The sequence below is a fragment of the Bufo bufo genome, chromosome 5, assembly GCF_905171765.1.
Source record: "Bufo bufo chromosome 5, aBufBuf1.1, whole genome shotgun sequence".
NCBI classification, from domain to species: domain Eukaryota; kingdom Metazoa; phylum Chordata; class Amphibia; order Anura; family Bufonidae; genus Bufo; species Bufo bufo.
In genome coordinates, this window is record NC_053393.1 from 429,886,472 (window position 1) to 429,912,426 (window position 25,955).

Here is a 25,955-nt window from a genome sequence, read left to right on the forward strand (position 1 = left end):
TTTTAACAGCTTATGGCCATTCAGAAAATATTATTTTAGGGTACAGTCACATGTTGCGCAAATGTTGCAGATTTTCCGCTTTGGAATCGCCTGTGGAATAACTTGACGTGGTGCAGATTTCAAAGCTGCAGCATGGCAATTTATGTTGCGAAAATCTGCAACAGATTTCATCCTTTGCAATGGGAGGATGAAATCTGTTACAAACCTGCATCATTTCTTCGATAATTTTAGCTAGGGGTGGGCGATATAGGCGATTAAAATTTTTGCCACGATATGGATTTTGTGCATATCGCCGGACCGCGATATGATCACGCTCTCGGCGCGCACCATGTTCTCCTGAGCCGACACAGTGGAGAAGGAGGGAGTCCCTCCCTCCCCACTGTGCGCGGCTGCCGCTGACCACCAATGAGAACAGAGGAGGAGGGGAGGGACTGTGGCCACTGCGCCACCAATGAATGTGCCGGCCATATCCCGGCCCCTATGACTGCACGCTGCGATCCGCCGCAATTAACCCCTCAGTTGAGGGGTTAATCGCGCGGATCACAGCGTCCTGTTAGAGGTCGGGTGTCGGGAATGTTCTTCAGTCTCTGCATTGGGCAGTTCCGATCGGAGTCCCAGCAGTGTAATGCTGGGGCTCCGATCGGTTACCATGGCAGCCAGGAGTCATGCTACTGAAGTCCTGGCTGCCATGGTATGTTAGTGAGCAGCATTATACTCACTTGCGCCGTGGCCGCTGGTCGCTCTTTCTTCTGTCTGTGCGGCGCATTGCTAATGCTTATAGCATTAGCAATGCGCCGCACAGACCTATGAGAAGAAGGAGCGGCCACGGCGCAAGTGAGTATAATGCTGCTCACTAACATACCATGGCAGCCATGACTTTAGTAGCGTGACTCCTGGCTGCCATGGTAACCGATCGGAGCCCCAGCATTACACTGCTGGGACTCCGATCGGTACTGCCCACTGCCACCAATGAAGGGGGGGGAGGGGGACCCTGTGGCCACTGCCACCAATGATTAATACTGGGAGGGAGGGGTGGGTTTGAGTTACCAGAGGGGGCTGATAAGAGGGAGAGGCTGGGGGGCACATGAGAGGCTGGGGGGCGGATCAGAGGCTGGGGGGCACATGAGAGGCTGGCTGCCATGGTCAGCTCCCTGCTGTTGTGTGCACAAAGCACAGGGCAGCAGGGAGAGTATAAAGTCCTATTCACCCTAATAGAGCTCTATTAGGGTGAATATGACAAGGGTTCTAGCCCTTAAGGAGGCTAATAGTTATTAAAAAAAAAGTTTAAACACCCCCCCCAAATATAGAAAACAATATATTGCGATATATATCGCACATGCTTAAAATTATATCGCAATATAGATTTTAGGCCATATCGCCCACCCCTAATTTCAGCAACAAAATCCAAAATGTGATTTTGCTGCTGTGAAATACCGGCAGATATGATGCAGATTTTTCACCGGAAAATCTCCAGAACTTTGCTGATTGTGACTCCTTGTTTCTCTTATTAACTTTCCATCAGAGCGGAGTAACATGGCCTCCTGTACTTTGGAGGAGGACACGTCAACGATGGATGCTGACTCTTCTTGCAGAAGATTTTCCGCTTCAGAGGTACCGTTCCAGAGAAAGGTTCTGAATGTAGAGCTTCCAAACACTCATGTGGCTCAGAGCGTACAGGGTGATGTGACACTGGTGTCTGAATTCAAGCAACTGAAGCTAGAAAAAGAAGCACAGAAGAACTGGGATCTTTTCTACAAGAGAAATAGCACCAATTTTTTCAAGGACAGGCACTGGACCACTAGGGAATTTGAGGAACTTAAAGCATGCAGAGAGGTGAGGGTTAGTCTCTGTATAATTAAGTGTTGTCTTTTTTTTCTTCATTGCATTGAATCTGTTAGCCCTTGATTATGATACTGTGGTTAATAGCGACCGCTGCATCTTAGTAGTTAACCAAGGGAGGAGGCTCCTTCTGGCTGGGGTACCAATGCATTTCTATGGCTAATGATTTCGATTTTGGATTTAGATTTTGATGAAGACAATGATTCTTCAGATTCTGATTCCACCTCTTCTGAAGACGAAGCGGGTAGACCCCTCCTAGCAGCCATTGGCTCCTGAGCTGAAAAATTTAGGAGCCAAATTACATTTTTAGTCGCCAAATCGAAACCGAATCAAAATTTTGGTATCGTGACAACGATAGATCGGCGTAGGGTTGTTTCGATACCAAAATTTTGATTTGCTTTCGTCACCATAAAAAAGTATTGCGATACTCAATACAACGCAAATAAATAAATAAATAGCCGCGTGCATTTCGCATTTTATGAAACGTTCGGCCCATAATAGAACAGTCCTATTCTATTTTTTAGGGTGACAAGGTGACAAAAAATGGCGAATCGCATGGTTTTTATTTATTTATTTATTTCTGTGACTGCGCTCACCGCATAGGAGATATTTTTTAAATAATTTAATAGTTTGGACTTTTTGGACGCAGCGATATGATATATATTTTTTTATTTATTGTTTATATATTTTTATATGTAAAATTGGGAAAGGGGGGATTTAAACTTAATATTTTAGGGTACTTTCACACTAGCGTTTTTCTTTACCGCCACTGAGTTCCGTCACAGGGGCTCTATACCGGAAAAAAACTGATCAGGCATATCCCCATGTATTCTGAATGGATAGTAATCCATTCAGGATGCATCAGGATGTCTTCAGTTCAGTCATTTTGACTGATCAGGCAAAAGATAAAACCGTAGCATGCTACGGTTTTATCTCCGGCAAAAAAAACTGGAGACTTGCCTGAATTTTTCCCCATAGGAATTTATTAGTGCCGGATCCGGCATTCAAAATGCCGGATCAGTCCTTCCGGTCTGCGCATGCACAGATCGGTAAAAATGTGTAAAAAGATACAAGACGGATCCGTCTGATCACATGACAAGCGGAGAGACGGATTCGTTCTTGCAATGCATTTGTGAGATGGATCCACATCCGGATGCGTCTCACAAATGCTTTCAGTCACATCCAGATCGGCGAATCTGGCAGGCAGTTCCGACGACTGAACGGCTTGCCGCATTACACTGCCGCAAGTGTAAAAGTAGCCTTAGTGTTTGTTTTAATTTTTTTATTTTTACTTACTTACTATTAGCCCCCTTAGGGGCTGGAACCCTTGTCCTATTCACCCTTGGGCCCCTTTCACACGGGCGAGATTTCCGCGCGGGTGCAATGCGTGAGGTGAACGCATTGCACCCGCACTGAATCCGGACCCATTAATTTCTATGGGGCTGTGCACATGAGCGGTGATTTTCACGCATCACTTGTGCGTTGTGTGAAAATCGCAGCATGCTCTATATTGAAGTGAATGGGGCTGCGTGAAAATCGCAAGCATCTGCAAGCAAGTGCGGATGCGGTGCGATTTTCACGGATGGTTGCTAAGATGAAAGTCTATCCACTGTATTATTTTCCCTTATAACATGGTTATAAGGGAAAATAATAGCATTCTTTTATACAGAATGCTTAGTAGGTCAATTGAGGGTTAAAAAATAAAAAAAATATTAACTCACCTCCTCCAATTGATCGCGTAGCTGCCGGTCTCCTGCTCTTTCTTCAGGACCTGTCAAAGGACCTGTGGTGACATCACTGTGCTCATCACATGATCCATCACCATGGTAATGGACCATGTGATGAGCTCAGTGATGTCACCACAGGTCCTGAAGAAAGAACAGGAGACCGGCAGCTACGCGATCAATTGGAGGAGGTGAGTTGATATTTTTTTTAATTTTTAACCCTCATTGGCACTGCGCAACCAATGTTTATTATATTGGGGGGGCGCATTGCGCCACCAATGTTTATTATACTGACCTGTTGAAGATAACTGACCTGTTAATATAAATACAGGAGGCGGGTGCCGGAATCAAATAGCCGGCACCCGACCTCTATGACAGGGAGCTGCGATCCGCTGCAGTTAACCCCTCAGGTGCCGCAGCTTCCTGTCATAGAGGTCGCCTCCTGTATTTGTATTAACAGGTCAGTTATCTTCATTGGTGGCGCAGTGGCCACAGCCCCTCCCCTCCTCCTCCTCTCATCCCTCTTCTTATTGGCGGCGGCAGCAGCACAGGGGGGAGGGAGAGACTCCTTCTCCACTGCGCTGCTGAGAAGACCATCGGCGGCGGGGCAGAGAACTATCATCTCCTGTGCCCCGCCTCTGTATTCAACGGCAGAGATGCGGCGGCGGGTGTAGTCGCAAATGGCGACAAGACTAAAAAGTCTTGTCGCCATTTGTAAATTCCAAAGTCGTATTGGCGACCATTTTGGTCGCCATCTGGAGCCCTGCCACTATGTTCCATAGAAGAAACAGAATCTCTCCTGAAAGCGATTAGGGCTACCATGAACCTCGAAGAGTCAAAAGAAGCCTAAACAATTTAAGATCAAATGTTTAAAGGGGTAGGGGATAGGACAAAGAGAGTATTCCCAGTCCACGATAACATTAAAAAATGAATCTCAGAAGAATGGAAAGACCTTGAAAAAAGATCAGGAACCTCTAAGGTATTCAAAAGAAAATATCCCTTTAATGAAGGTGACTCGGTCCACTGGGACAAAACTCCCAGAGTAGATGCACCTATAGCCAGGATATCCAAAAAGGCATCCCTTTTGAGGATGTAGGATTATTAAGAGATACAATGGACAAAAAATGTGAATCTGTTTTTAAAAGATCTTGGGAGACAAATACTGCTATGTTGAGACCCAGTATTCCATCCACATTCACAGCTAGGACTCAACCCTTATGGTTGTCCCAGTTGGAAAAACATTTGATTTCATGCACCCCTAGAGGAAGATATTATATCTTCCCTGCCGGTATTGAAACAAGCTGCAAAATTTTTAGCTGACGCTTCCGCAGACCTGGTCAAATTGTCCGCTAGATCTGTAGCTCTTTCCAATACCGCCAGAAGGTCTGTTTGGTTAAGATCCTGGTCAGGGGACACCACTTCTAAAAACAGTCTTTGTGGTATCCCTTGTGTAGGAGACAGACTATTTGGGTCCGTATTGGATGACATTTTGGAAAAGGCATCCGATAGGAAAAAGGGGTTCCCTTCTGAAACCAAGTTCTTTCAACAGCGACGTTCCTTTCGAACTCAAAAAAAGGGACAGGCCGGATCAAAAGAAAAGACAACTTGGGATCCTGGCATCCCTCTAGAGGTAGGGGGTTCCTCTTTAACCAGGATAAATCCTCAAAACAGTCAAATTTATGACGCCAGAAATCCAGTGTGGGGGGGAAGGATTAAAAAGGTTCATCTCAGCCTGGGAAAAGATCAGTGTCTCCTTGGATCCTGGATATAATTCGTCAAGGATACTGGCTGGAGTTCCCCACCCCACCAGAAAGATTTATAATAAACAGAAAACTAAAAAAGGAGGATCATCATTTACTAGAGTATCATATTCTACTTTATTAGAGAAGGAAGCAGTTATCCCAGTGCCAGAAGATCAGACAGGCAAAGGACTCTACTCCCCAATATTCCTGGTGAAAAAAAACGAACAGCTCCTTCCGAGCTATTATCAATCTAAAACATCTCAAATTCATCCAGTACAAAAAATTTAAGATGGAGACAGTGAAGTCTACCATCAACTTGTTGACCCAGGATTGCTACATGGTAACTCTTGACTTGGCAGATGCATACTATTGTGCCAATTTACCCCAATCACCAGAAGTATCTCCGGTTCACAATCTTCCTGAGAAACCAACTTTGTCCATCTGCAGTTCCAGGTCCTACCCTTCGGCCTCGCATCAGCCCCGAGGATCTTTACCAAGTTAGTGGCAGAAATCTCAAGCGTCTTCCATCAAAAACAAATAATAATTATTCCATACCTAGACTATTTTCTCATCTCAGCATCATCACAGATTCTGCTGCAAAGTAATTTACAGATAGTACTGAGCACTCTCAAGTCACTGGGCTGGAAACTGAATCTGGACAAATCCGATCTATCTCCCAGCAGGGTAAAAGTTTTTTGGGGAATTCAGTTGAATTCCCATCAGATGATCTTTCTATCTTTCTTTCTTTCTGAGGCTTGGGCAGATAAGTGGCAGATGAAGTTTAACACCGTAAGGTTATGCACATGGGAAGGAATAATGCAAGTCACCCGTACATACTAAATGGTAAAACACTGGGTAACACTGACATGGAAAAGGACCTAGGAATTTTAGTGAACAGCAAACAAAGCTGTAAAAACCAGTGTCAGGCAGCTGCTGCCAAGGCCAATACGATGATAAGTTGCAACAAAAGGGGCATAGATGCCCGTGATAAGAACATAGTCCTACCACTTTACAAATCACTAGTCACACCACACATGGAGAGGAGGGCAACTAAAGTAATAACTGGAATGGGAGGACTACAGTACCCTGAAAGATTATCAATATTAGGGTTATTCACTTTAGAAAAAAGACTGAGGGGAGATCTAATTACTATGTATAAATATATCAGGGGTCAGTACAGAGATTTATCCCCAGTACTGTAACTGTGACAAGGGGACATCCTCTGCGTCTGGAGGAAAGAAGGTTCGTACACAAACATAGAGGATTCTTTACGGTAAGAGCAGTGAGACTATGGAACACTCTGCCTGAGGAGGTGGTGATGGTGAGTTCACTAAAAGAGTTCAAGAGGGGCCTGGACGTATTACTGGAGTGTAATAATTTTACAGGCTATAGCTACTAGAGATGGGTCATTGATCCAGGGAGTTATTCTGATTGCCTGATTGGAATCGGGAAGGAATTTTTTCCCCTTAAGTGGAGAAAATTGGCTTCTACCTCCACAGTTCTTTTTTTTTTGCCTTTCTCTGGATCAACTTGCAGGATAACAGGCCGAACTGGATGGACAAATGTCTTTGTTCGGCCTTATATACTATGTTACTAACAAAAGGTCTCAGCATTTCGTCTGCTCAGGAAGTATCATGAAGATTCTAGGTCTAATGACTTCAACAATACCGGCAGTCAAATGGGCTCAGTTACATAGAGTTCTTCAGAACTTCCTTCTGAAATATTGGAACCGAAGTGCGCTTTCACTGGACAGGACAGTGACTCTTCCCTCCCGGGTAAAGAACTCTCTAGGCTGGTGGTTGAACCTGCAGAATCTGAACCAGGGAGTACTATGGCGGACACCAAATGAAGTCATCACAACGGACGCAAGCGGGTCCGGTTGGGGAGCCCACTGCAGGAATCAGCTGGTACAAGGAGTCTGGGATCCAGATCTCCTCTCTATGGCCTCAAATTCAAAGGAAATGCTAGCAGTATTTCTGGCACTAAAAGCCTTTTTCCCAACTATCCACTCACAAAATGTCAAAGTTCTGTCAGACAACAGGACCACGGTGGTGTACCTAAACAAGCTAGGGGCACAAAGAGCAAATTTCTCTGGCAGATTGCGTCCCAAATCTTCTCCTGGGCCAAGACTCGCATAGAATCAATCTCCTCAGTCCATCCAAGAGGAGAAGAAAATACTCTAGTGGACTTTTTGACCAGAAGGAAATGGAGTCCGGGAGAGTGGAGTCTCAACAGGTCGATATTTCAAAAAATTTGCAGGAGATGGGGTCATCCAAGTCTAGATCTCTTTGCTTCCCAGAAAAACAAGCAGACAGATCAATTTTATTCCCTCTCGTTCAAGGAAAGTCTGACAAGAATGGATGCATTTTCGGGCCCATGGCCTGTAGGGCTTCTATACGCTTTCCCTCCTATCGAACTGATCCCAAGGGTCCTGACAAAGATAGCAGAGGAAGGCTCTCATGTAATCCTAATAGCCCCATATTGGCCAAGAATATCGTGGTTTCCCCTGCTTCTAAGCCTCCCCAGAGGGGAATACTGGATCCTTCCTCAGATCCCGGACCTTCTCCTACAGGGTCCGGCTCGGCACCCAACGACCAAACATTTAAAACTTACTGCCTGGAATTTGAATGGTCCATCCTGAAAGCAAAAAGGTTATTGGATGCCGTCATAAACGCTCTTTTATCCAGCAGAAAACCAGTCACATCTAAGATCTATCTTAGAACTTGGAAGGCTTTCCTCCAGTTTGCCAGAGACTCTTGGAATCCAACCTTAACACCTGACATTAAGGTAATTTTAGACTTCTTACAAAAAGGTCTTGATAAAGGGTTACGAGTGAGCCCCCTTAAGGTCTAGATAGCAGCACTCAGTGCCTTTATGGAAGTCGGGTTGTCTGAGTTTGATTTAATCAAAAGTTTTTTTTAAAGGGGCTTATAGATTACATCCTATTTTCAGGTCTACGATTCCTCCTTGGGATCTCAACTTGGTCATTTCTGTTCTTATGGATCCTCCCTTTGAACCACTTGATGACATCTCTCTGACTGTTGTCCTTTAAAACGGCCTTTCTAAAAGCCATCACCTCGGCTAGAAGAATAGGAGAAATACATACAAGCATTGTCCTGTAGACCTCCTTATCTTTATGTTCTGGATGATAGAATAGGACTAAAACATGAGCCCTCTTTTTACCGAAAGTTTTCTAAAAATTTCACTGTCAGCAGGAAATATCTTTGCCCACCTTTTGCCCCCAGGCGAAATCGGCTGCTGAGATGAAGTTTCACCACTTGGAAGTTTGGAGGTATGTCCTGGCTTACCTGGAGGCCACTAAATATCTGAGAAACTCTGATCATCTTCTAATCCAGTACACAGGACAGAATAAGGGTCAGGAGCCTCAAAAACTACTATCTCTCGCTGGATAAAAATGACCATTGCTATGGTATATGAAGAAAAAGGACTCTCTCCACCCTCAAGTTTGAAAGCACATTCAACTAGAGCAATGTCTACTTCATGGGCAGAAAGTGCCTCAGCGTCTTTATCCCAGATCTGCCTAGCAGCAACCTGGGCCAGCCCATCTACGTTATTTAATCACTATAGACTGGATTTTTTTGGCCAACAGGGACTTGTCCTTCGGATGAAAAGTCGTCTTGTCGGCAGCAGTCCCTCACTAGTCTGGTTCCTTTGTTAATCCTCCTGCTTAGTGCCGTTGGGGAGGCCTACGGAAAAGATGATAATTGGATATTCCGTATAGCCTCCACAACGGCACTGAGATTTCTCTCCCCCCCCCTGAATTATCTTGACTGTATTGTTTGAATTCAAATTGTTTTATTTTCTCCCAAATTAAAATTATTTTAGAATCATTCTGAGTTCTTGGGTATTTACTGGAGAAGGTAAAGGGGAGGAGGCTTTTAAATCTTTGTTCTCCACGTTGTTTCCTGTCCCTGGGAGACGGGGTACCCTCCTGCTGCTTAGTGCCATTGTGGAGGCTATACGGAAAATCCAATTACCGGTAAGAGTAATTATTATCTTTTAAATGGTTAACCATAAAAATATACATATTTTGGTAACGGCACAATCAAACTCATAACTTACTATAGTGCACAACGCATTGTGTAAGGAGTAGCAGATTTGCTGTTTGTGTCCGTCCCCCCCGTCCCCCAAAAAAGAAAAAGTATAAAAATGACCATGGGTTTTCTGTACCCCCAAATTATACCAGTGACACCTATAATTTATCTTGCAAAACATCCAGTCCTCATATCTCTTCACTGGAGGAAAGTAAAAAAGCTATGGCTTTTGGAATATAGCTTCCCAAAAATAATTTATTTTCTATTAAACACTTTTTTATTTTTATTTTTTGTGCCAAATTCCTAAAACTTATAAAATTCTTGACATATCTGGTGTCACTGCACTTGTACCTACCCCTAAAATAAAGTTACCATGTTACATTGCACGCTTTGACACTGCCTGGCCCTGTCAATCAAAGCAGCCAGGGAGGGGCTGGGCACAAAAAGAAGCAGAGAATGGGTGCAAAGAGAGCAATGGTGACGCCTCCATTCCACTAAAGGCCTAATTTGCATATTAAGAAAATGACTTGGAGATGGAGCCTCTGATCAACAAAAGAAAAGCAGTGTTTTGATCAGGTAAACCACAGCTGTGTGTCTATGCAAACAGTTGGATGGGGAGGTTGCTGGTGACCGATTTCCCTTTAAGTGACAAACAGATCTGGTTGGTAAGTAGTTAAAGTTCAGCTCTGAACCCGGACATACCCATATTTTCACCCAGGCAGCCCCACTTCATGCTCAAATACTCTCCTTTGCCCTGCGCCAAAGGCATTTTGTGGAGTTCTGGTGACGTACCGGGCTCTCCTTAGGGCTGCCAGGCGGAGGCTTCCGCCCAGCAGTAAGCCCGGTGACTTCACCGGCACTGATGGGCGGGCTCTAGCGCTGCCCTAGCTTGTAAAACAGCTAGGGCAGCGCTAAAGCCGGCCCATCAGAGCCGGTGATGTCACCGAACACCATGCTGGGCAGAAGCCATCGCCCGGCAGTGTGCTATTGTAAATGTGCCCTTGCCCTGCTCGATCCTGCGCAGGTCAAGGGAGAGCTTCGGAGCATGAACTGCTCTGATGCTCATCTTAGTGGGGCTGTGTGGGTGAAAATATGGGTATGTCCAGGTTCATCTCTGAACCTGGACAACCTCTTTAAGAGTACATCCGTCAGTGACTATTGTGGCATTTTGCTAGATTTGTTCTTATTGGAGGAAGTTCAATGAAGGAACTGAGGTCCTTTTTTAGGTGGTGTTCATCTAAAGGACTGCATGAGATTTTATTATTCTAATTTAGTTCATCTTAAAAGTGTGAAAATTGTCCCAGCAGTGAAAGGGGTAAGATGTGCTTAAAAATTGATTACTAACTGTATCCCATTTTCTACTTTTCAGTTTGAAAACCAAAGGCTGGTTATGCTAGAAGCTGGCTGTGGTGTAGGCAACTGTTTATTCCCACTGTTAGAAGAAGACCCTCATCTCTTTGTGTACGCTTGTGACTTTTCTCCAAGAGCCATACAGTTTGTAAAGGTTTGTATTACTTTGTACTTGGGTTGTTAAATTGGGCTGAATCACCAGTTCTTACTAGACAAGTGTAGTCCTTTAGGGCTCGTGCACATGGCAAATGATGAAACATGGCCTCTAGGAGAATACATCTGTCACATGGCATGAGTAGGAACGTGCCGTGATTTTTTTTTTCCCCCCCTCATGCATTGCCTATGAATCAGTGAGAAAAAACCTCTGTATAAAATTAGAGGCACATAGAAGTTCAGCATCTGTCTATAGTAGGCTATTTAGATTTATCCAACATACTGTAAATCTGTAATACAGCCACATAAATTAGCCTAAGGCCTTATTCACACTTCTGTGTCCATGATGGCATGGTCCGTGTCTCATCTGTGACCCTGTCTGCCTGTGATCTATCTGTGTTTGATCCGAGGTTCCGTAAGTTTCAGTCTGTCACCCGTGTTTCACGGACACAGCTAGGCTAAAAATTAGTATCCAGAGCATCTTCCAGCAACCATCCATGAAAACCAAGGACTAAACACTAATTGCAGTGATAGCGAACCTTTTAGAGACTGAGTGCCCAAACTACAACCCAAAACCCACCTATTTATAGCAAAGTGCCAACACGGCAATTTAACCTGAATATTACAGTCCTATATAGTATATCTTCCATGTACTTTATCATTTAGCTATAATAGCCTGCCTACATTCAGTGCGCTGCCTGTACTGTTCATAGCGCGCCCTGCTCTGATGAATGGCAGGAGAAGTCTAAGACATATTGGTACACCATAGACTTTTTCCAGGGTGCGGGTGCCTGCAGAGAGGGCTCTGAGTGCCGCCTCTGGCACCCATGCCATAGGTTCGCCAACCACTCCACTAATGGCATCCATGTTGTGTCCGTTCTTTTCACGGACTTATAGACTACAATGTGCAGGAGGGATCCTTAATCACATACAAAATAGAGAGGGCTTCCAAAGTAAGCCACTGATGTGTGAAGACTCACATTAAAGTCATGGGATATGTGAGCAGTCTGTGGAGTGAAAATGGCTTTAACCCCCAATGCCGAACATGTACGGCATTATGTGCAAGGGCTGAGCCTGCTCCATACACAGCGGGTGCCGGCAATATAATACAGCTGGCACCCGGCCGCAATGACTGGTATCAGCGATGAAGCCTAAACTGGTAAATTAACCCCCAAGAAACCTCACTCAGTAGCGATCGTGGCATCTGTGGAGTTAGGCAGAAAAAGGCAGCTCCCTCTGCTTTCCCGTCGGAGCCCCCGCAGTGAAATGGCAGGGTTCTAATTGGTTATCATGACAGCCAGGGGCCTGCTGAAGGTTCCCAGTTCATAGTAATCTGCCTGCAAAGCTGTGCACGAGGCACAGCTCAGCAAGCAGAGCAGCGGAATCTCATTCACCATAATAGTTCTCAAATGTGGTGTATAGGAAAATGGATAAAAAAAATCCCAGGTTCTAGCCCCCTAAGGGGACTAAAAAGTTATTATGTGAAAAACAAAAATAAAGCAGAATGCTTGGGTGTATAGGGAGAGGAATTACCAGTAGAAAGAGGGAGGTGCTCATGCCGCTCTACAGAGCACTAGTGAGACCTCATTTGGAGTATTGTGCTCAGTACTGGAGACCATATCTCCAGAAGGATATTGATACTTTGGAGAGAGTTCAGAGAAGAGCTACTAAACTGGTACATGGATTGCAGGATAAAACTTACCAGGAAAGATTAAAGGACCTTAAGGCCTCATGCACACGACCGTTTTTTTTTAAAGGTCCGCAAAAACGGGGTCCGTGATCCGTGACCGTTTTTTCGTCCGTGGGTCTTCCTTGATTTTTGGAGAATCCACGGACATGAAAAAAAAGTCGTTTTGGTGTCCGCCTGGCCGTGCGGAGCCAAGCGGATCCGTCCTGAATTACAATGCAAGTCAATGGGGACGGATCCGTTTGACGTTGACACAATATGGTGCAATTGCAAACGGATCCGTCCCCCATTGACTTTCAATGTAAAGTCAGGAGTCCCTTTTATACCATCGGATCAGAGTTTTCTCCAATCCGATGGTATATTTTAACTTGAAGCGTCCCCATCACCATGGGAACGCCTCTGTTAGAATATACCATCGGATTTGAGTTAGATCGTGAAACTCAGATCCGACAGTATATTCTAACTCAGAGGCGTTCCCATGGTGATGGGGACGCTTCAGGTTAGAATATACTAAAAGAACTGTGTACATGACTCTACAGAGCACTAGGTGCTGTATTTAACTCATTGGTGGCCAGTGCGGCCGGCCCCCCCTCCCTCCCCTATAGTACTGTAGATTCATTGGTGGCCAGTGGGCCCCCCCCTCCCTCCTAATTAAAATCTCCCCCCCTATCATTGGTGGCAGCGGAGAGTACCGATCGGAGTCCCAGTTTAATCGCTGGGGCTCCAATCGGTAACCATGGCAACCAGGACGCTACTGCAGTCCTGGTTGCTATGGTTACTTAGCAATTTTTAGAAGCATTATACTTACCTGCGAGCTGCGATGTCTGTGACCGGCCGGGCGCTCCTCCTACTGGTAAGTGAAAGGTCTGTGCGGCGCATTGCTTATAGCACAGACCTGTCACTTACCAGTAGGAGGGGGAGGGAGGGGGGGGCCCACTGGCCACCAATGAATCTACAGTACTACAGGGGAGGGAGGGGGGCCGGCCGCACTGGCCACCAATGTGTTAACTACAGGGGAGGGGGGGCCGGCCGCACTGGCCACCAATGAATTTAATACAGGGGAGGGAGGGGGGCCACACTGGCCACCAATGAATTTAATACAGGGGAGGGAGGGGGGCCACACTGGCCACCAATGAATTTAAAACTGGGGAGGAAGGGGGGTCTGCCCCCTCCTGCCTGGCAGCACATGATCTCTTACAGGGGGTTATGATCCGCACAATTAACCCCTCAGGTGCAGCACCTGAGGGGTTAATTGTGCGGATCACAGCCCCCTGTAAGAGATCGGGTGCTGCCAGGCAGCAGGGGGCAGTCATGTACACAGTTCAAAGTATATTCTAACTAGAAGCGTCCCCATCACTATGGGAATGCCTCTTTGTTAGAATATACTGTCGGATCTGAGTTTTCCAGCTCTCAAAAAGCTTTTATGCCGACAGATCTGTCTGTGTGAAAGTAGCCTACGACCACGGACGCGGGTGCCAATCTTGTGTGCATCCGTGTTTTTTCACGGACCCATTGACTTGAATGGGTCCGTGAACCGTTGTCCGTCAAAAAAATAGGACAGGTTTTTTTGACGGACAGGCTACGGATGCACACAACGGTCGTGTGCATGAGGCCTAACGTGTATAGCTTGGAAGAAAGACGAGACAGAGGGGATATGATAGAAACTTTTAAGTACATAAAGGGAATAAACAAGGTAAAAGAGGAGAGAATTTTTGAAAGAAGAAAAACTGCTATAAGAGGACATAGTTTTAAATTAGAGGGGCAGAGGTTTAAAAGTAATATCAGGAAGTATTACTTTACTGAGAGAGTAGTGGATGCATGGAATAGCCTTCCTGCAGAAGTGGTAGCTGCAAATACAGTGAAGGAGTTTAGGCATGCATGGGATAGGCATAAGGCCATCCTTCATATAAGATAGGGCCAGGGGCTATCCATAGTATTCAGTATATCGGGCAGACTAGATGGGCCAAATGGTTCTTATCTGCCGATAACTTTTTCCTCCACGGGTGTGAAAGGTTCCTTTTCCTCTCTCCTCTCCACACCGCCCATATCTCTTCTTATCTGCCGACACATTCTATGTTTCTATAAATAGAAATTTTAAAAGTACAAATCATCCCCCTTTCCCAATTTTACATGTAAAAATATATAAACATAATGGGTATCGCTGCGGTCAAAAATGTCTGAATTATTAAAAATATTTTTTCCTGCGTGGTGAATGCCATGACAGAAAAAAACTAAAACATGCAAATCGCCATTTATTTGTCTCCTTGTCCTTTAAAAAAATATTTGAATAACAGGGATCAAAAAGTTGTACACACCCCAAAAATGGTACCAGTAAAAACTAATAAAACAAAAATTTTGATTTATTTTTATTTTTTTAAAGGTTTTTATTTTTTTTTAAATAATGAAACCAAACAAATTTGGCATCGCAATAATCATATTGACCCACAGAATAAGAACATAATGTCATTTTTAGCACACCGTGAACGCTGTAACAGCAAAACCCCAAAAACCTTGGTAGAATTGTGGTTTTTTTTTTTAGTTTTTTTTTTTTACCTGTTTTCCAATACAAGACATGGTAAATTAACCAGTGTCATTAAGAATGCATCTAATGAACAGAAAATTAAAAAAGTTATGGCTATTGGTATGTAGTAAAATAGCAAAAACAAAAATAGGCCCAGTCCTTAAAGGGGTTAAATATATTGGCAAGATGCTCACACGTAGATGGGAAACCCATCTACGTGTGATCCTAGCCTATATATAATCTGAAACAATATTACTTCTTAATCCTGTGCATTTTGTATTTTCCTTCACAGCAAAATTCATGTTATAATCCAGATATCTGCAAAGCATTCCAGTGTGACCTGACCAAAGACACTCTGGCAGACAGTATCCCCGCAGACAGCGTGGATGTCGCAACGTTAATCTTTGTCCTCTCTGCTATTCATCCAGAAAAAATGCACCTTGCCATAGAAAATATATACAAGGTAACTGGAATTTGTAAAGCCCCTCGTAGCTGTGCCGCTCAGTTGATGTCCATTTCATTTTGCTACACAATCCGGTAAACTAGATTGGTTAACACTGTTATACCGGCTAAGGCTACTTTCACACTAGCGGCACGGACCTCCGGCAGGCTGTTCCGTCGGGTGAACAGCCTGTCGGATCCGTCTTGCCGCTAGTGACCGTGTGCCCCCAGACTGCTGCTCCGTCCCCATTGACTACAATAGGGGCGGAGTTCTGGCGGCGGCACGGCCGCGCACGGCAAGAGGCTGCCGGAATTAAACTACGACATGTCCGACATTTATTCAGGCAGCCTCTCACCGTGCGCTGCCGTGCCTCCGCCGGAACTCCGCACCACCCCCATTATAGTCAATGGGGACGGAGCGGCAGTCCGGGGGCACACGGTCACTAGCTGCAGGATGGTTCCGACAGGCTGTTCACCCGACGGAACAGCCTGCCAGAGGTCCGTGCTGCTAGTGTGAAAGTAGCCTTAGCATCATTGCATATTCAGCAGTTACGACAGAAAATCGCTATATTCACTTGGTATTTGATTTTACTTGCTAGCATTTAGGAATTAGGAAGCGTGTATCCATTCCTATGGATTGCAGTATATTTTAATCCTATCTCATCTGTATCTTTTTAATCCCATCTACATTAGCACAATCTGAACGTGGAAACCCATTCTTAAAGGGCATCTGTCAGCAGATTTGAGCCTCTAGGAGCAATGGGGGTGTTTCCATTACACCTAGAGGCTCTGCTCTCTCTGCTACTGCCACGGCCTCTGCATTTTGATTGACAGGGCCAAGTGTGATGATGTTTGTACTGCCTGGCCCTGTCAATTAAAGTGGAGCCTCTAGGTGTAATTGGAACGCCCCCGTTGCTCCTAGAGGCTCATTTGCATATATTAAAACATCATTTTTCTCAGCAATGCGGGCACATATGAACATGGGACAAACAGATGTCTTCAGTTCCCAAGCACACATGAATCAGGGCAGTCAGTTTCATAGGTACAAATCTGCTGACAGATGCCCTTTAAAGCAGTTGTGCCACTCGTAATAACACTTATCCCCCAACCACAGGATAGCAGATAAGTGTTTGATCAGTGGGTTTCTGACTGCAGGGATTCCGAGTGATGATGCGAATGGGGGTTTGCAAGTACCAGCTAACTGCTGCATGAGAATGGAGCGATGCCATGTCCACTGCTCCATTCGCTTCTATCAGACTCGTCCGTCCCATAGAAATGAATGGAGCGGTGCACCACCATACCATTCTCACTGGGTAGTTTGGCGGCACTTGTCGATTCCCAGTGGTCAGACCCCTTGCAATCAAACATGTATCCCCTATGGATAGGGAATAGGTGTTGCTAATGGCACATGCCCATTTTAATATGCTTGTTTTGTTTTCCAGGTGCTAAAGCCAGGCGGCTATGTTTTATTTCGTGACTATGGGCTTAATGATCATGCTATGGTACGCTTCAAGACTGCAAACAAACTTGGAGAAAACTTTTATGTCAGGCAAGACGGAACGCGGTCTTATTTTTTCACTACAGGTAAATGTTGTCATGTTTTACTTGACACCATAGAAAGTCTAGTATAACAATTCCGAGCTCCAAGTCTAGCAGTATGTGCCTAGTGCTGAGCTCGGCCTATCAAAGGAATATTAAATAGCAAATCACATACTGTAGAATAAAACGCTTTACTTTCCTAACTAAAAGGGTTAATTTAAGGGACTAAATTTAGTATTCAGCCACGTTCTCCTCTAATTTCTCCATGTGCTCTTCTATTCCTTATGTCAGCATTTTCCTTGGAACATTGCTCAGACACTAGTGTCTTGTAGGTCATGCTGTGAAAGCCGGGACATAGTATATTTGGAAACCAAACTCATTCTTTAAAGCAGGGGTCCTCAAACTTTTTAAACCGGGGGCCACTTCACTGTCCCTCAAACCATTGGAGGGCCGGACTATATTTTTTTAAAGGGGTATTCCCATCTTGGACAATAGGGGAATATCGTTAGGTGCAGGTCCCACCGCTGGGACCCGCACCTATATAGAGAACGGAGCCCCGAAAGTGAATGGGAGTGTACTGCGCATGCACTGCCCATGCTCCCATTTATTTCTATGAGGCTGGCGGAAATAGCCTATTTTCGGCAGCCCCATAGAAATGAATGGACGGCGCTGCTTATGCGCAGTGCGCCCTCCTTCGCTTTCGGGGCTCCGTTCTCTATATCAGTGCGGGTCTCAGCGGTGGGACCCACACCTATAGGACAATGGGGGCATATCCTACCTAGCGATATGCCCCCATTGTCCAAGATGGGAAAATCCCTTTAACTATGCAGACCAGCTCAGTCCCTGATGGGGTTCTGTTATATCTCCCTATATAACGGGCCAAATTGATACGTCCTAAATCCGAACACTGAAAAGGAAACGCAATCAGTAATCTATTTTACACTTAAGTTGACGTTCTGGTTTGGAATGGCTATATAAGCAGGAAGATCCTTTTCATGGGACAACCATGACACTAAAATAGGATCTTCCTGCTTATATAGCCATTCCAAACCAGAACCCCAACTTGCAGGTCTGTGCCCCCGATGTGGACACTTACCTCTTGCAGGCTTTTCTATGCAGACCAGATCAGTGCCTGACGGGGTTCTCCCTATATAACGGACGGGGTTCTCCCTATATAACGGGCCTGAAAGGAAATGCGTATATAAGTAGGATGCTATTTTATTATCATGGTTGCCCCATGGAAAGAAAACTGGCAGTTGGCTGGATTGGCATGCTCTCAATTGTTTCCCAAAGAGACTTGGATAATGAAATATCAGGCTGCAAGTCTGCATTTCAATAGGTCAGATTCTGACCTATTGAAATGCAGACTGGCACCCTGATATTTCATTATTCAAGTGTCACTCTGACTGACCTGTTGACAGTCTCTTTGAGTATGAAATGAGAGCATGCCAACCCAGCTAACTGCCCGTTTTCCCACTGTCACAGTGGCCACCATTTTCATTTGCCCCACAGACAAGTGGTTGCCATTTTAATGTCCCCCGCATCGGCCCCGCCACCCCCCCATTGTAAAAAATGCCCACCACACACTGCCACACTGACGCACCCACAGTTGTTCTGGCTGTTCTTCTCTCTGCTCCGGCCGGTGATGTGAGAAGCTGGTGGGCGGCGGCGGCGCTAACTCACTGCGTCGCCTGAGAGGAGGCGCGTGACGTCAGTGAGCAGTCACGTACCGCCGGAGCAGAGCTGACATCGGAGGGAGGGAGCAGATGCGCGTAGGCCTAATGTTAACTGTTAAAGACCCGGTGGGCCGGATCAGAGTCCTCGGCGGGCCGCATGCCGTAGTTTGAGGACCCTTGCTTTAAAGGAAAGCCCCATCCTATGTGAAGGCTAGTGCAACATCAAGCCTTAAAAGGGTTATTCACATGATTAATGTAAAAAAAAAACTATTAAACTCCCGAGATCATATAGTGCATGATATTCTAACAAAACTAGAACCAGCCCTGTACCTCACATGGACCTTATTCATTGCTCCAATTGCTCTACTCGATTTATTTCAAGCTGGCAGCTTAGGGGTGTGGACTTCTTAGGGGAATGTGTCCTTTCTGCTGCAGCTCTCTGTCTGTATTGGTCACAGCTTCTAACAGTAGATATGGCAGGTGAAGGATGACCTGAGCATGTGTGTCCACCTCAGATGTTACCGAGGTGGACAGAGAAATAAGGAAAAGAACAAACAGCAGGTGGCGCCATACAGATAGATTTAATTGAAAAACTCAGTGGTTATACTACATATATTAAGGGTGTTTAATATTGATGACCTGATTGGTGGGGGTCTGACTTTTGGCCCCCCTCTGATCAGCTGTTTGAGGAGGCTGTGAGCGCCATGGCCTCCTTGCAGTTTACAAAGCACAGCGGCTGTGCTTGGTATTGCAGATCAGGCCCATTCACTTGAATAGGACTGATCTGCGCCTAGGCAATGTGACGTCACTGGGCTAGGAAGAAGCTCCAACGCTCACCGGAGTTTCCTTTTGCTATGTAAAAACTTGTCCTAATAGCAGAAGCATCCTACAGGTAAGCAGACTATAGAATATGGAGCCTATTTGCTTACTGAGAAGAAGAAGTTCTCTATTACATCACTTTCTTTAGTCATCTTGTTGTTTCCTGTATTTCAGAACACTTGCGACTTCTTTTCACAAAAGCCGGGTACAGGGAAGTCTCCAACGAGTACGTGCTGCGAGAGACAGTGAACAAGAAGGAAGGCCTCTGTGTGCCCCGGGTTTTCGTCCAGAGTAAATTTTATAAACCTCGGTGATGGCTGTTTTTGGAAATTTTATTTAAACTTTTTTTTTTTTTCTTTTTAAAATAAAACCCTCTATATTATCTTATTTTATATGTTGGCTGTGTCTATTTCTGCTAAGACTTTTTTCCCAGTACAGTCACACCATGGATGTTCCCGACCTGTACAATGAATATACTGTGGGGATTTGCTCGGGTAGACAGGCTAGCGGATGCAGTACAGAGGCAACCACAAAGACTTTAACTGAAACAGTTCAGTGTTTTTTATTCACACACAGGGAAAAACAAAAAGTAACGGTTTACAGTCTTGGTGTTTGTTCACACCATAAAAAGTCCACAGAACAAAAGCCTTCACCTGGTCAGCAGTTTTTCCACCCGCAGTCCACAGCAGGCTTTAGGGCTTGTTTACCAGCAGGCATCTCTCAGCCCTTTAAGCATGGCACAAGTTCTCAGTTCCAAAACACACAGAGACTGACAGCGCTCCACTGTCAGATGGAGGATAATCCACACCCAGTTGAGACTGCTGGCTGGTTTTTATATAGTCCATAAAGACCCGGCCTGGAACCTGGGGAGAAGCCACCCACCCTGCTCTTTGGCTACTCCCAGTAAGAGCCGGCCTGGATCGGTTTTACAGCAAACAGTGTCAACCAGCACTTGCTGCCGCTGACACTTAAAACTACCGGCTCTTACCTCACCGAGGCCAGGAATCTCAGTGACTCATACCTTCCATCAATAATGGCCCCTTTTGCCTTCCTACAATGCCCATAGAGTTCTGTTGCCAGATTTATGCCAAAGGAGTTTCTTTTGGCATGAAAAGTGTATTCAATTATGCTTTTCAATAAAACTGGATATTTCAGAAAAGGCATAGGAATTTATGTTCATATGCTGAACAGTATTTTTAATAGGAATGTGCGCTTATAGGGTCACTAATTATTATTTTTTCTCCCCGATCTGAAGTCACAGGAGAATCTGTGCTCCTCTTTTGCATGTGACTTACGTTTTGCTTGACTCAGCAACTCTGCCACCTAGCATTCTGTCTGCAACTTTTCTCACCTCTTGTCAGATAGGGCACAGAAATGCAATTATAGTGACTGAACCCAGTGAACGTGATGCCTGATGCTTGGCTGGTTCAGTTCTAAAAGCAAAGGCTTTAAACCTATTCCATTCATTGACGTAAAGACACAATTTACAGTGACGGGTTAAACTTGCATTTTTGCTGATTGCAATTTCTGTGCAAGCTTCCCTACAAACGCCTGTGAATTAGTAAGTTATCTGTGACTTTTGCTGTTTCAGCCGAGTTAAAAATGTCTGGAAAACCATATCCTCGGTGGTGTGCCATCCGACTTCAGTAGTCAGTTGTTGCTCTCCAGGGTTCCTCCTCTGTGGACAACAGGTCTCGTAGGCAGCCCGCTGCGCTAAAATGACATGGCAGTGGACGACACTTATTCAAACCGCATTGACAGCAGGAAACGGCAGGGCACCCCAATGAACGCCATTGTGGGAACATCAACGGATATTATAGTCTTCTTCTAGATTCTTACAGTGACAGACACAGGGCCCCTGTACAAGAATTGATAGTGATGTGAGTAATTTAATTCTTTAGCTCAATCCCTTAAAGGGACATTCCAGTTATGTTATACTGATGATCGATCCTCAGAATAGGTCATCAATATCACATTGGTGGTGGTCCGGCTCACGGCATCCCAGCCGATCAGCTGGTTGAAGGGGCTGCTGCGCTAGTGCGAGAGCTACGTCCTACAATGTTTACCTGCACGCCTTCTACAGTGTAGCAGTGGTGCAGTGTAATTCCAGTTGTATTTACTGTACACTGCCGCTACAGTGTAGGCCGTGTGATAAGAACCCAGCTCTCAAACTAGAGCTGCAGCCCCTTCAAACAACTGATCAGACCCCCACAAATCCAATCCGATATTGATAACCTATCCTGAGGATGGGTCATCAATATCACAAAACTAGAATCTCCTTTATAATGCAATCTATACACACTAGGAAGCATGACACCGCAGTAGCCCCAGTATTTACTGGGCCTCTGTACAGATGCACAGGTTGCACATACGTCCACCCCTGAGATTCTAAATTTATACACACAGGTCATGATATCAGATTAAAAAATCTATTAATAAGTTAAATGATGTACTGTGTGTGTTCCTTGTTATGTCTTGCGGCATTGACCACTAGATGGCGGCAGTGTGCTGCTCCTTTTTTTTGTAGGATGTACAGCTTTCGGTTCCATTCACCTCCACATGACTTTGCACCTTCATTGTAATGACAAAAAGGAACTGAAGACATGAGGTTCATCAGGGGGTTTTAACAGAGTTTTTGGATTTCAGGTAAATGAACGGTGTTAGATCCTTCTGAGGACCTGAGAAAAATGAACAAATTGGCCTTTGGTTCTCCTTTTTGTTTTTCACGTTCCACTTTCTTGATAAAAATGATACATATATTTGTGGCAGTTTTTTATTTTTTTTAGGTTAAAGGGAATCTGTCACATGCTCTTTAGCCCACAAATGAATGCCAGGACCTGATAGTGTTCTTGATGCTGTCTCCAGCAACTGCTCTAAGACATTAGTCTGAGAGGTCAGATTAGCGGTGTGGACGGCTTGACTCGTGAGGCTAAAACTCCACCCCTTTGACTATATGAAGAGGACCAGTGGAGACAGCATCAAGAGCACTGGGGGCCATTTGGGGAGAATGTGACAGGTTCTTTTAAACCTGTAAGTTTTAACCCTTCACTTCTACTTTGGATGAAATATTAAAGAGGAACTCCTTAATCCCTTAAGTACTTGACCTAATTTGAGCTTCCAATCACATTAAAACTAGAAGGGGTATTACCATCTGAGACATGTATGGCACAGCAAAAGTACATGGCATAAGTCTCTGATAGGGGCCTCTTTCAAAACTCCCAGCTAACGGAAAAATGGGGGTCTCCTCCTTCCCTGTTTGCACTCCAGAAAGGAAGAGACCATACATGTGACTCTCCATTTTAATTTTGTGACACAACTGAGTGTTTCACCACTTTAATAAAACTGCAATGAAGATGGTCACGCCTATGCCACCTCTGCATCTCATCTACTCCTTTCTGGAGTGCCAGACAGGGGTCATGAAGCCACCAGACTCAGATAAGCATGTCTGTCACCAGATGTTTGGGGGGGTTGCACAGAATGGCATCATAGACTGCAGGTTGTGCACCCATGGTCTAATATGTTCACATCTACATTAAGATTTCAGTTTTTCTGTTCTGCCATAGTTGGAAAACGTAATTCTAGCTATGATGGATCCATCACATGGCCAACCCTGTTAAATTATCAAGGAGTCCATCATTTTACCAGGAACAGTAGCACTGCATGGTGTTTTCTTTTTATGACGAAGAGGACAGAATCTGCAATGGAGGCTCTGAACTGAACCTCCAGCACAAATATTAACAGCATAACACTTATGCCGTACCACAGACCTGGAGTTTTGTATTGTATTTTATGTATTTCCCTGTATGTCCCAATAAGGAATGGTTGGGAAGGAACAGGGCTAACCACCCTGTTCCTCCCCTCTTGGTGGCAGTGGGCTGCTCCCACTTTCTGCCAGGAGTAGGAGTACCTGTCCAGAGACAGGGAGGAGAGGAAGCACACTGGGAGCTCCTGCTCTTGTGAAGGATTCTCGAAAGAGATAAACTAAAAGACATCCTCAAGCAGATACTTGAGCTGAATCAGTCAGCAGAGTGACCAGAAGAGACCTGCATTAAAGACTGTTGTGAGGTGAGGGACTACGACTAACACACCTATCACCACTACTAGACAAGTACCATACAAGTGCTAAACTGCAGCCTCCATAATCCTGACTGGTGCTAGAGAATTGCACTTGGAAATTGCTGCTATGGAATGTAGATGAAGTTGCACTTTGCAGTTAGTAAAGAAATACTGTTATACTTTTTATTCTGGCCTCATTCGTCAAAATTAAATTTCCATGGCACCAATCCCAAGGGAACAACAGCCTGAGGGAGTACATCCTCACAACACTTCATCAGGGCCATTACCACTCCCTTCCTCTGCTCCAGCTCCTCTGGGGCTCGATGCACAGGGTGAATAACAAGGTCTGATATAAACATAGAGAAGCTATTGCATCAAACCAATGGACTACAGACCATTAATAAGGCTATAGACTATGATCCATAGGTATGCTACACTTTGCACAATGTCCCTTGAAACAGAACTGACCAGATGGAGCATTAGGCCTCATGCACATGACCATTTGTATTTTGCGGCCTGCAAAATATGGATACCGGCTATGTGCATGCCCTGTTTTCCTAATAGAACTGCTTTCTCTTGTCTGCAAAGCAGACAAGAATAGGCCATGTTCTATAATTTGCAGAACCACCCCACAGATGCAAAGAGCACACGGGTGACATCTTTTTCTGGACCCACACAAATGTATGGATCAGCATGCAATCCGCAAAAAATGCATAGTGGATGCTGACCCAAAATATGGTTGGGTGCAGAAGGCCTTACTCTGCAAGTATTGCCAGCAGGATCAGCTTTTATAAAGAACTTGCTAGAGGGTGGCTTATATGTCCCTTTTTATGTTGTCCAGTGAAGGTTTTTTACATTTTTACAGTGAAGGCTTATTTACTAGATGGACAAATTGATTCTAAATGACACAAATTTATGAATTTCCCAAAAGATTCTAATCTCTGCAAATCTGAAGCTTTTGTGATTCGTCCTGCACAAATCGCTGAAAGTGGTAGCCACCATTTTTAAGATGAAAAGACAGAGAAGAAGGCATCTACCTCCAAAAAGGATGATTTTTGGATCCTTTTTTTTGTATATATAAAAAAAAAATCAGATAGTGCAGTGTGCTGTTAAACAGGCTGCACCGGGTACTTCCGTTTACCCATAGCCATATACACTGCTCAAAAAAATAAAGGGAACACAAAAATAACACATCCTAGATCTGAGTTAATTAAATATTCTTCTGAAATACTTTGTTCTTTACATAGTTGAATGTGCTGACAACAAAATCACACAAAAATTTAAAAATGGAAATCAAATTTTTCAACCCATGGAGGTCTGGATTTGGAGTCACACTCAAAATTAAAGTGGAAAAACACACTACAGGCTGATCCAACTTTGATGTAATGTCCTTAAAACAAGTCAAAATGAGGCTCAGTAGTGTGTGTGGCCTCCACGTGCCTGTATGACCTCCCTACAACGCCTGTGCATGCTCCTGATGAGGTGGCGGACGGTCTCCTGAGGGATCTCCTCCCAGACCTGGACTAAAGCATCTGCCAACTCCTGGACAGTCTGTGGTGCAACGTGACGTTGGTGGATAGAGCGAGACATGATGTCCCAGATGTGCTCAATTGGATTCAGGTCTGGGGAACGGGCGGGCCAGTCCATAGCATCAATGCGTTTGTCTTGCAGGAACTGCTGATACACTCCAACCACATGAGGTCTAGCATTGTCTTGCATTAGGAGGAACCCAGGGCCAACCGCACCAGCATATGGTCTCACAAGGGGTCTGAGGATGTCATCTCGGTACCTAATGGCAGTCAGGCTACCTCTGGCGAGCACATGGAGGGCTGTGCGGCCCTCCAAAGAAATGCCACCCCACACCATTACTGACCCAATGCCAAACTGGTCATGCTGGAGGATGTTGCAGGCAGCAGAACGTTCTCCACGGCGTCTCCAGACTCTGTCACGTCTGTCACATGTGTTCAGTGTGAACCTGCTTTCATCTGTGAAGAGCACAGGGCGCCAGTGGCGAATTTGCCAATCTTGGTGTTCTCTGGCAAATGCCAAACATCCTGCACGGTGTTGGGCTGTAAGCACAACCCCCACCTGTGGACGCCAGGCCCTCATATCACCCTCATGGAGTCTGTTTCTGACCGTTTGAGTAGACACATGCACATTTGTGGCCTGCTGGAGGTCATTTTGCAGGGCTCTGGCAGTGCTCCTTCTGTTCCTCCTTGCACAAAGGCGGAGGTAGCGGTCCTGCTGCTGGGTTGTTGCCCTCCTACGGCCTCCTCAACGTCTCCTGATGTACTGGCCTGTCTCCTGGTAGCGCCTCCATGCTCTGGACACTACGCTGACAGACACAGCAAAC

General features: G+C 45.1%; 1 protein-coding gene across 2 annotated transcripts in view; it reads left to right on the plus strand.

Moving 5' to 3' along the window:
- Window positions 1-19,938, plus strand: part of METTL6 (methyltransferase like 6) — a 24,403-nt gene extending 4,465 nt beyond the window's left edge. For both annotated transcript variants that reach the window (XM_040433474.1, XM_040433475.1), the window contains exons 2-6: window positions 1,523-1,833; window positions 10,730-10,864; window positions 15,364-15,534; window positions 16,955-17,096; window positions 19,721-19,938. In XM_040433474.1, coding sequence (XP_040289408.1) covers window positions 1,534-1,833; window positions 10,730-10,864; window positions 15,364-15,534; window positions 16,955-17,096; window positions 19,721-19,860 — 888 coding nt within the window. In that variant the 5' untranslated portion in view covers window positions 1,523-1,533 and the 3' untranslated portion in view covers window positions 19,861-19,938. The remainder of the gene's footprint in view (window positions 1-1,522; window positions 1,834-10,729; window positions 10,865-15,363; window positions 15,535-16,954; window positions 17,097-19,720) is intronic.
- Window positions 19,939-25,955: the final 6,017 nt, after the last annotated feature.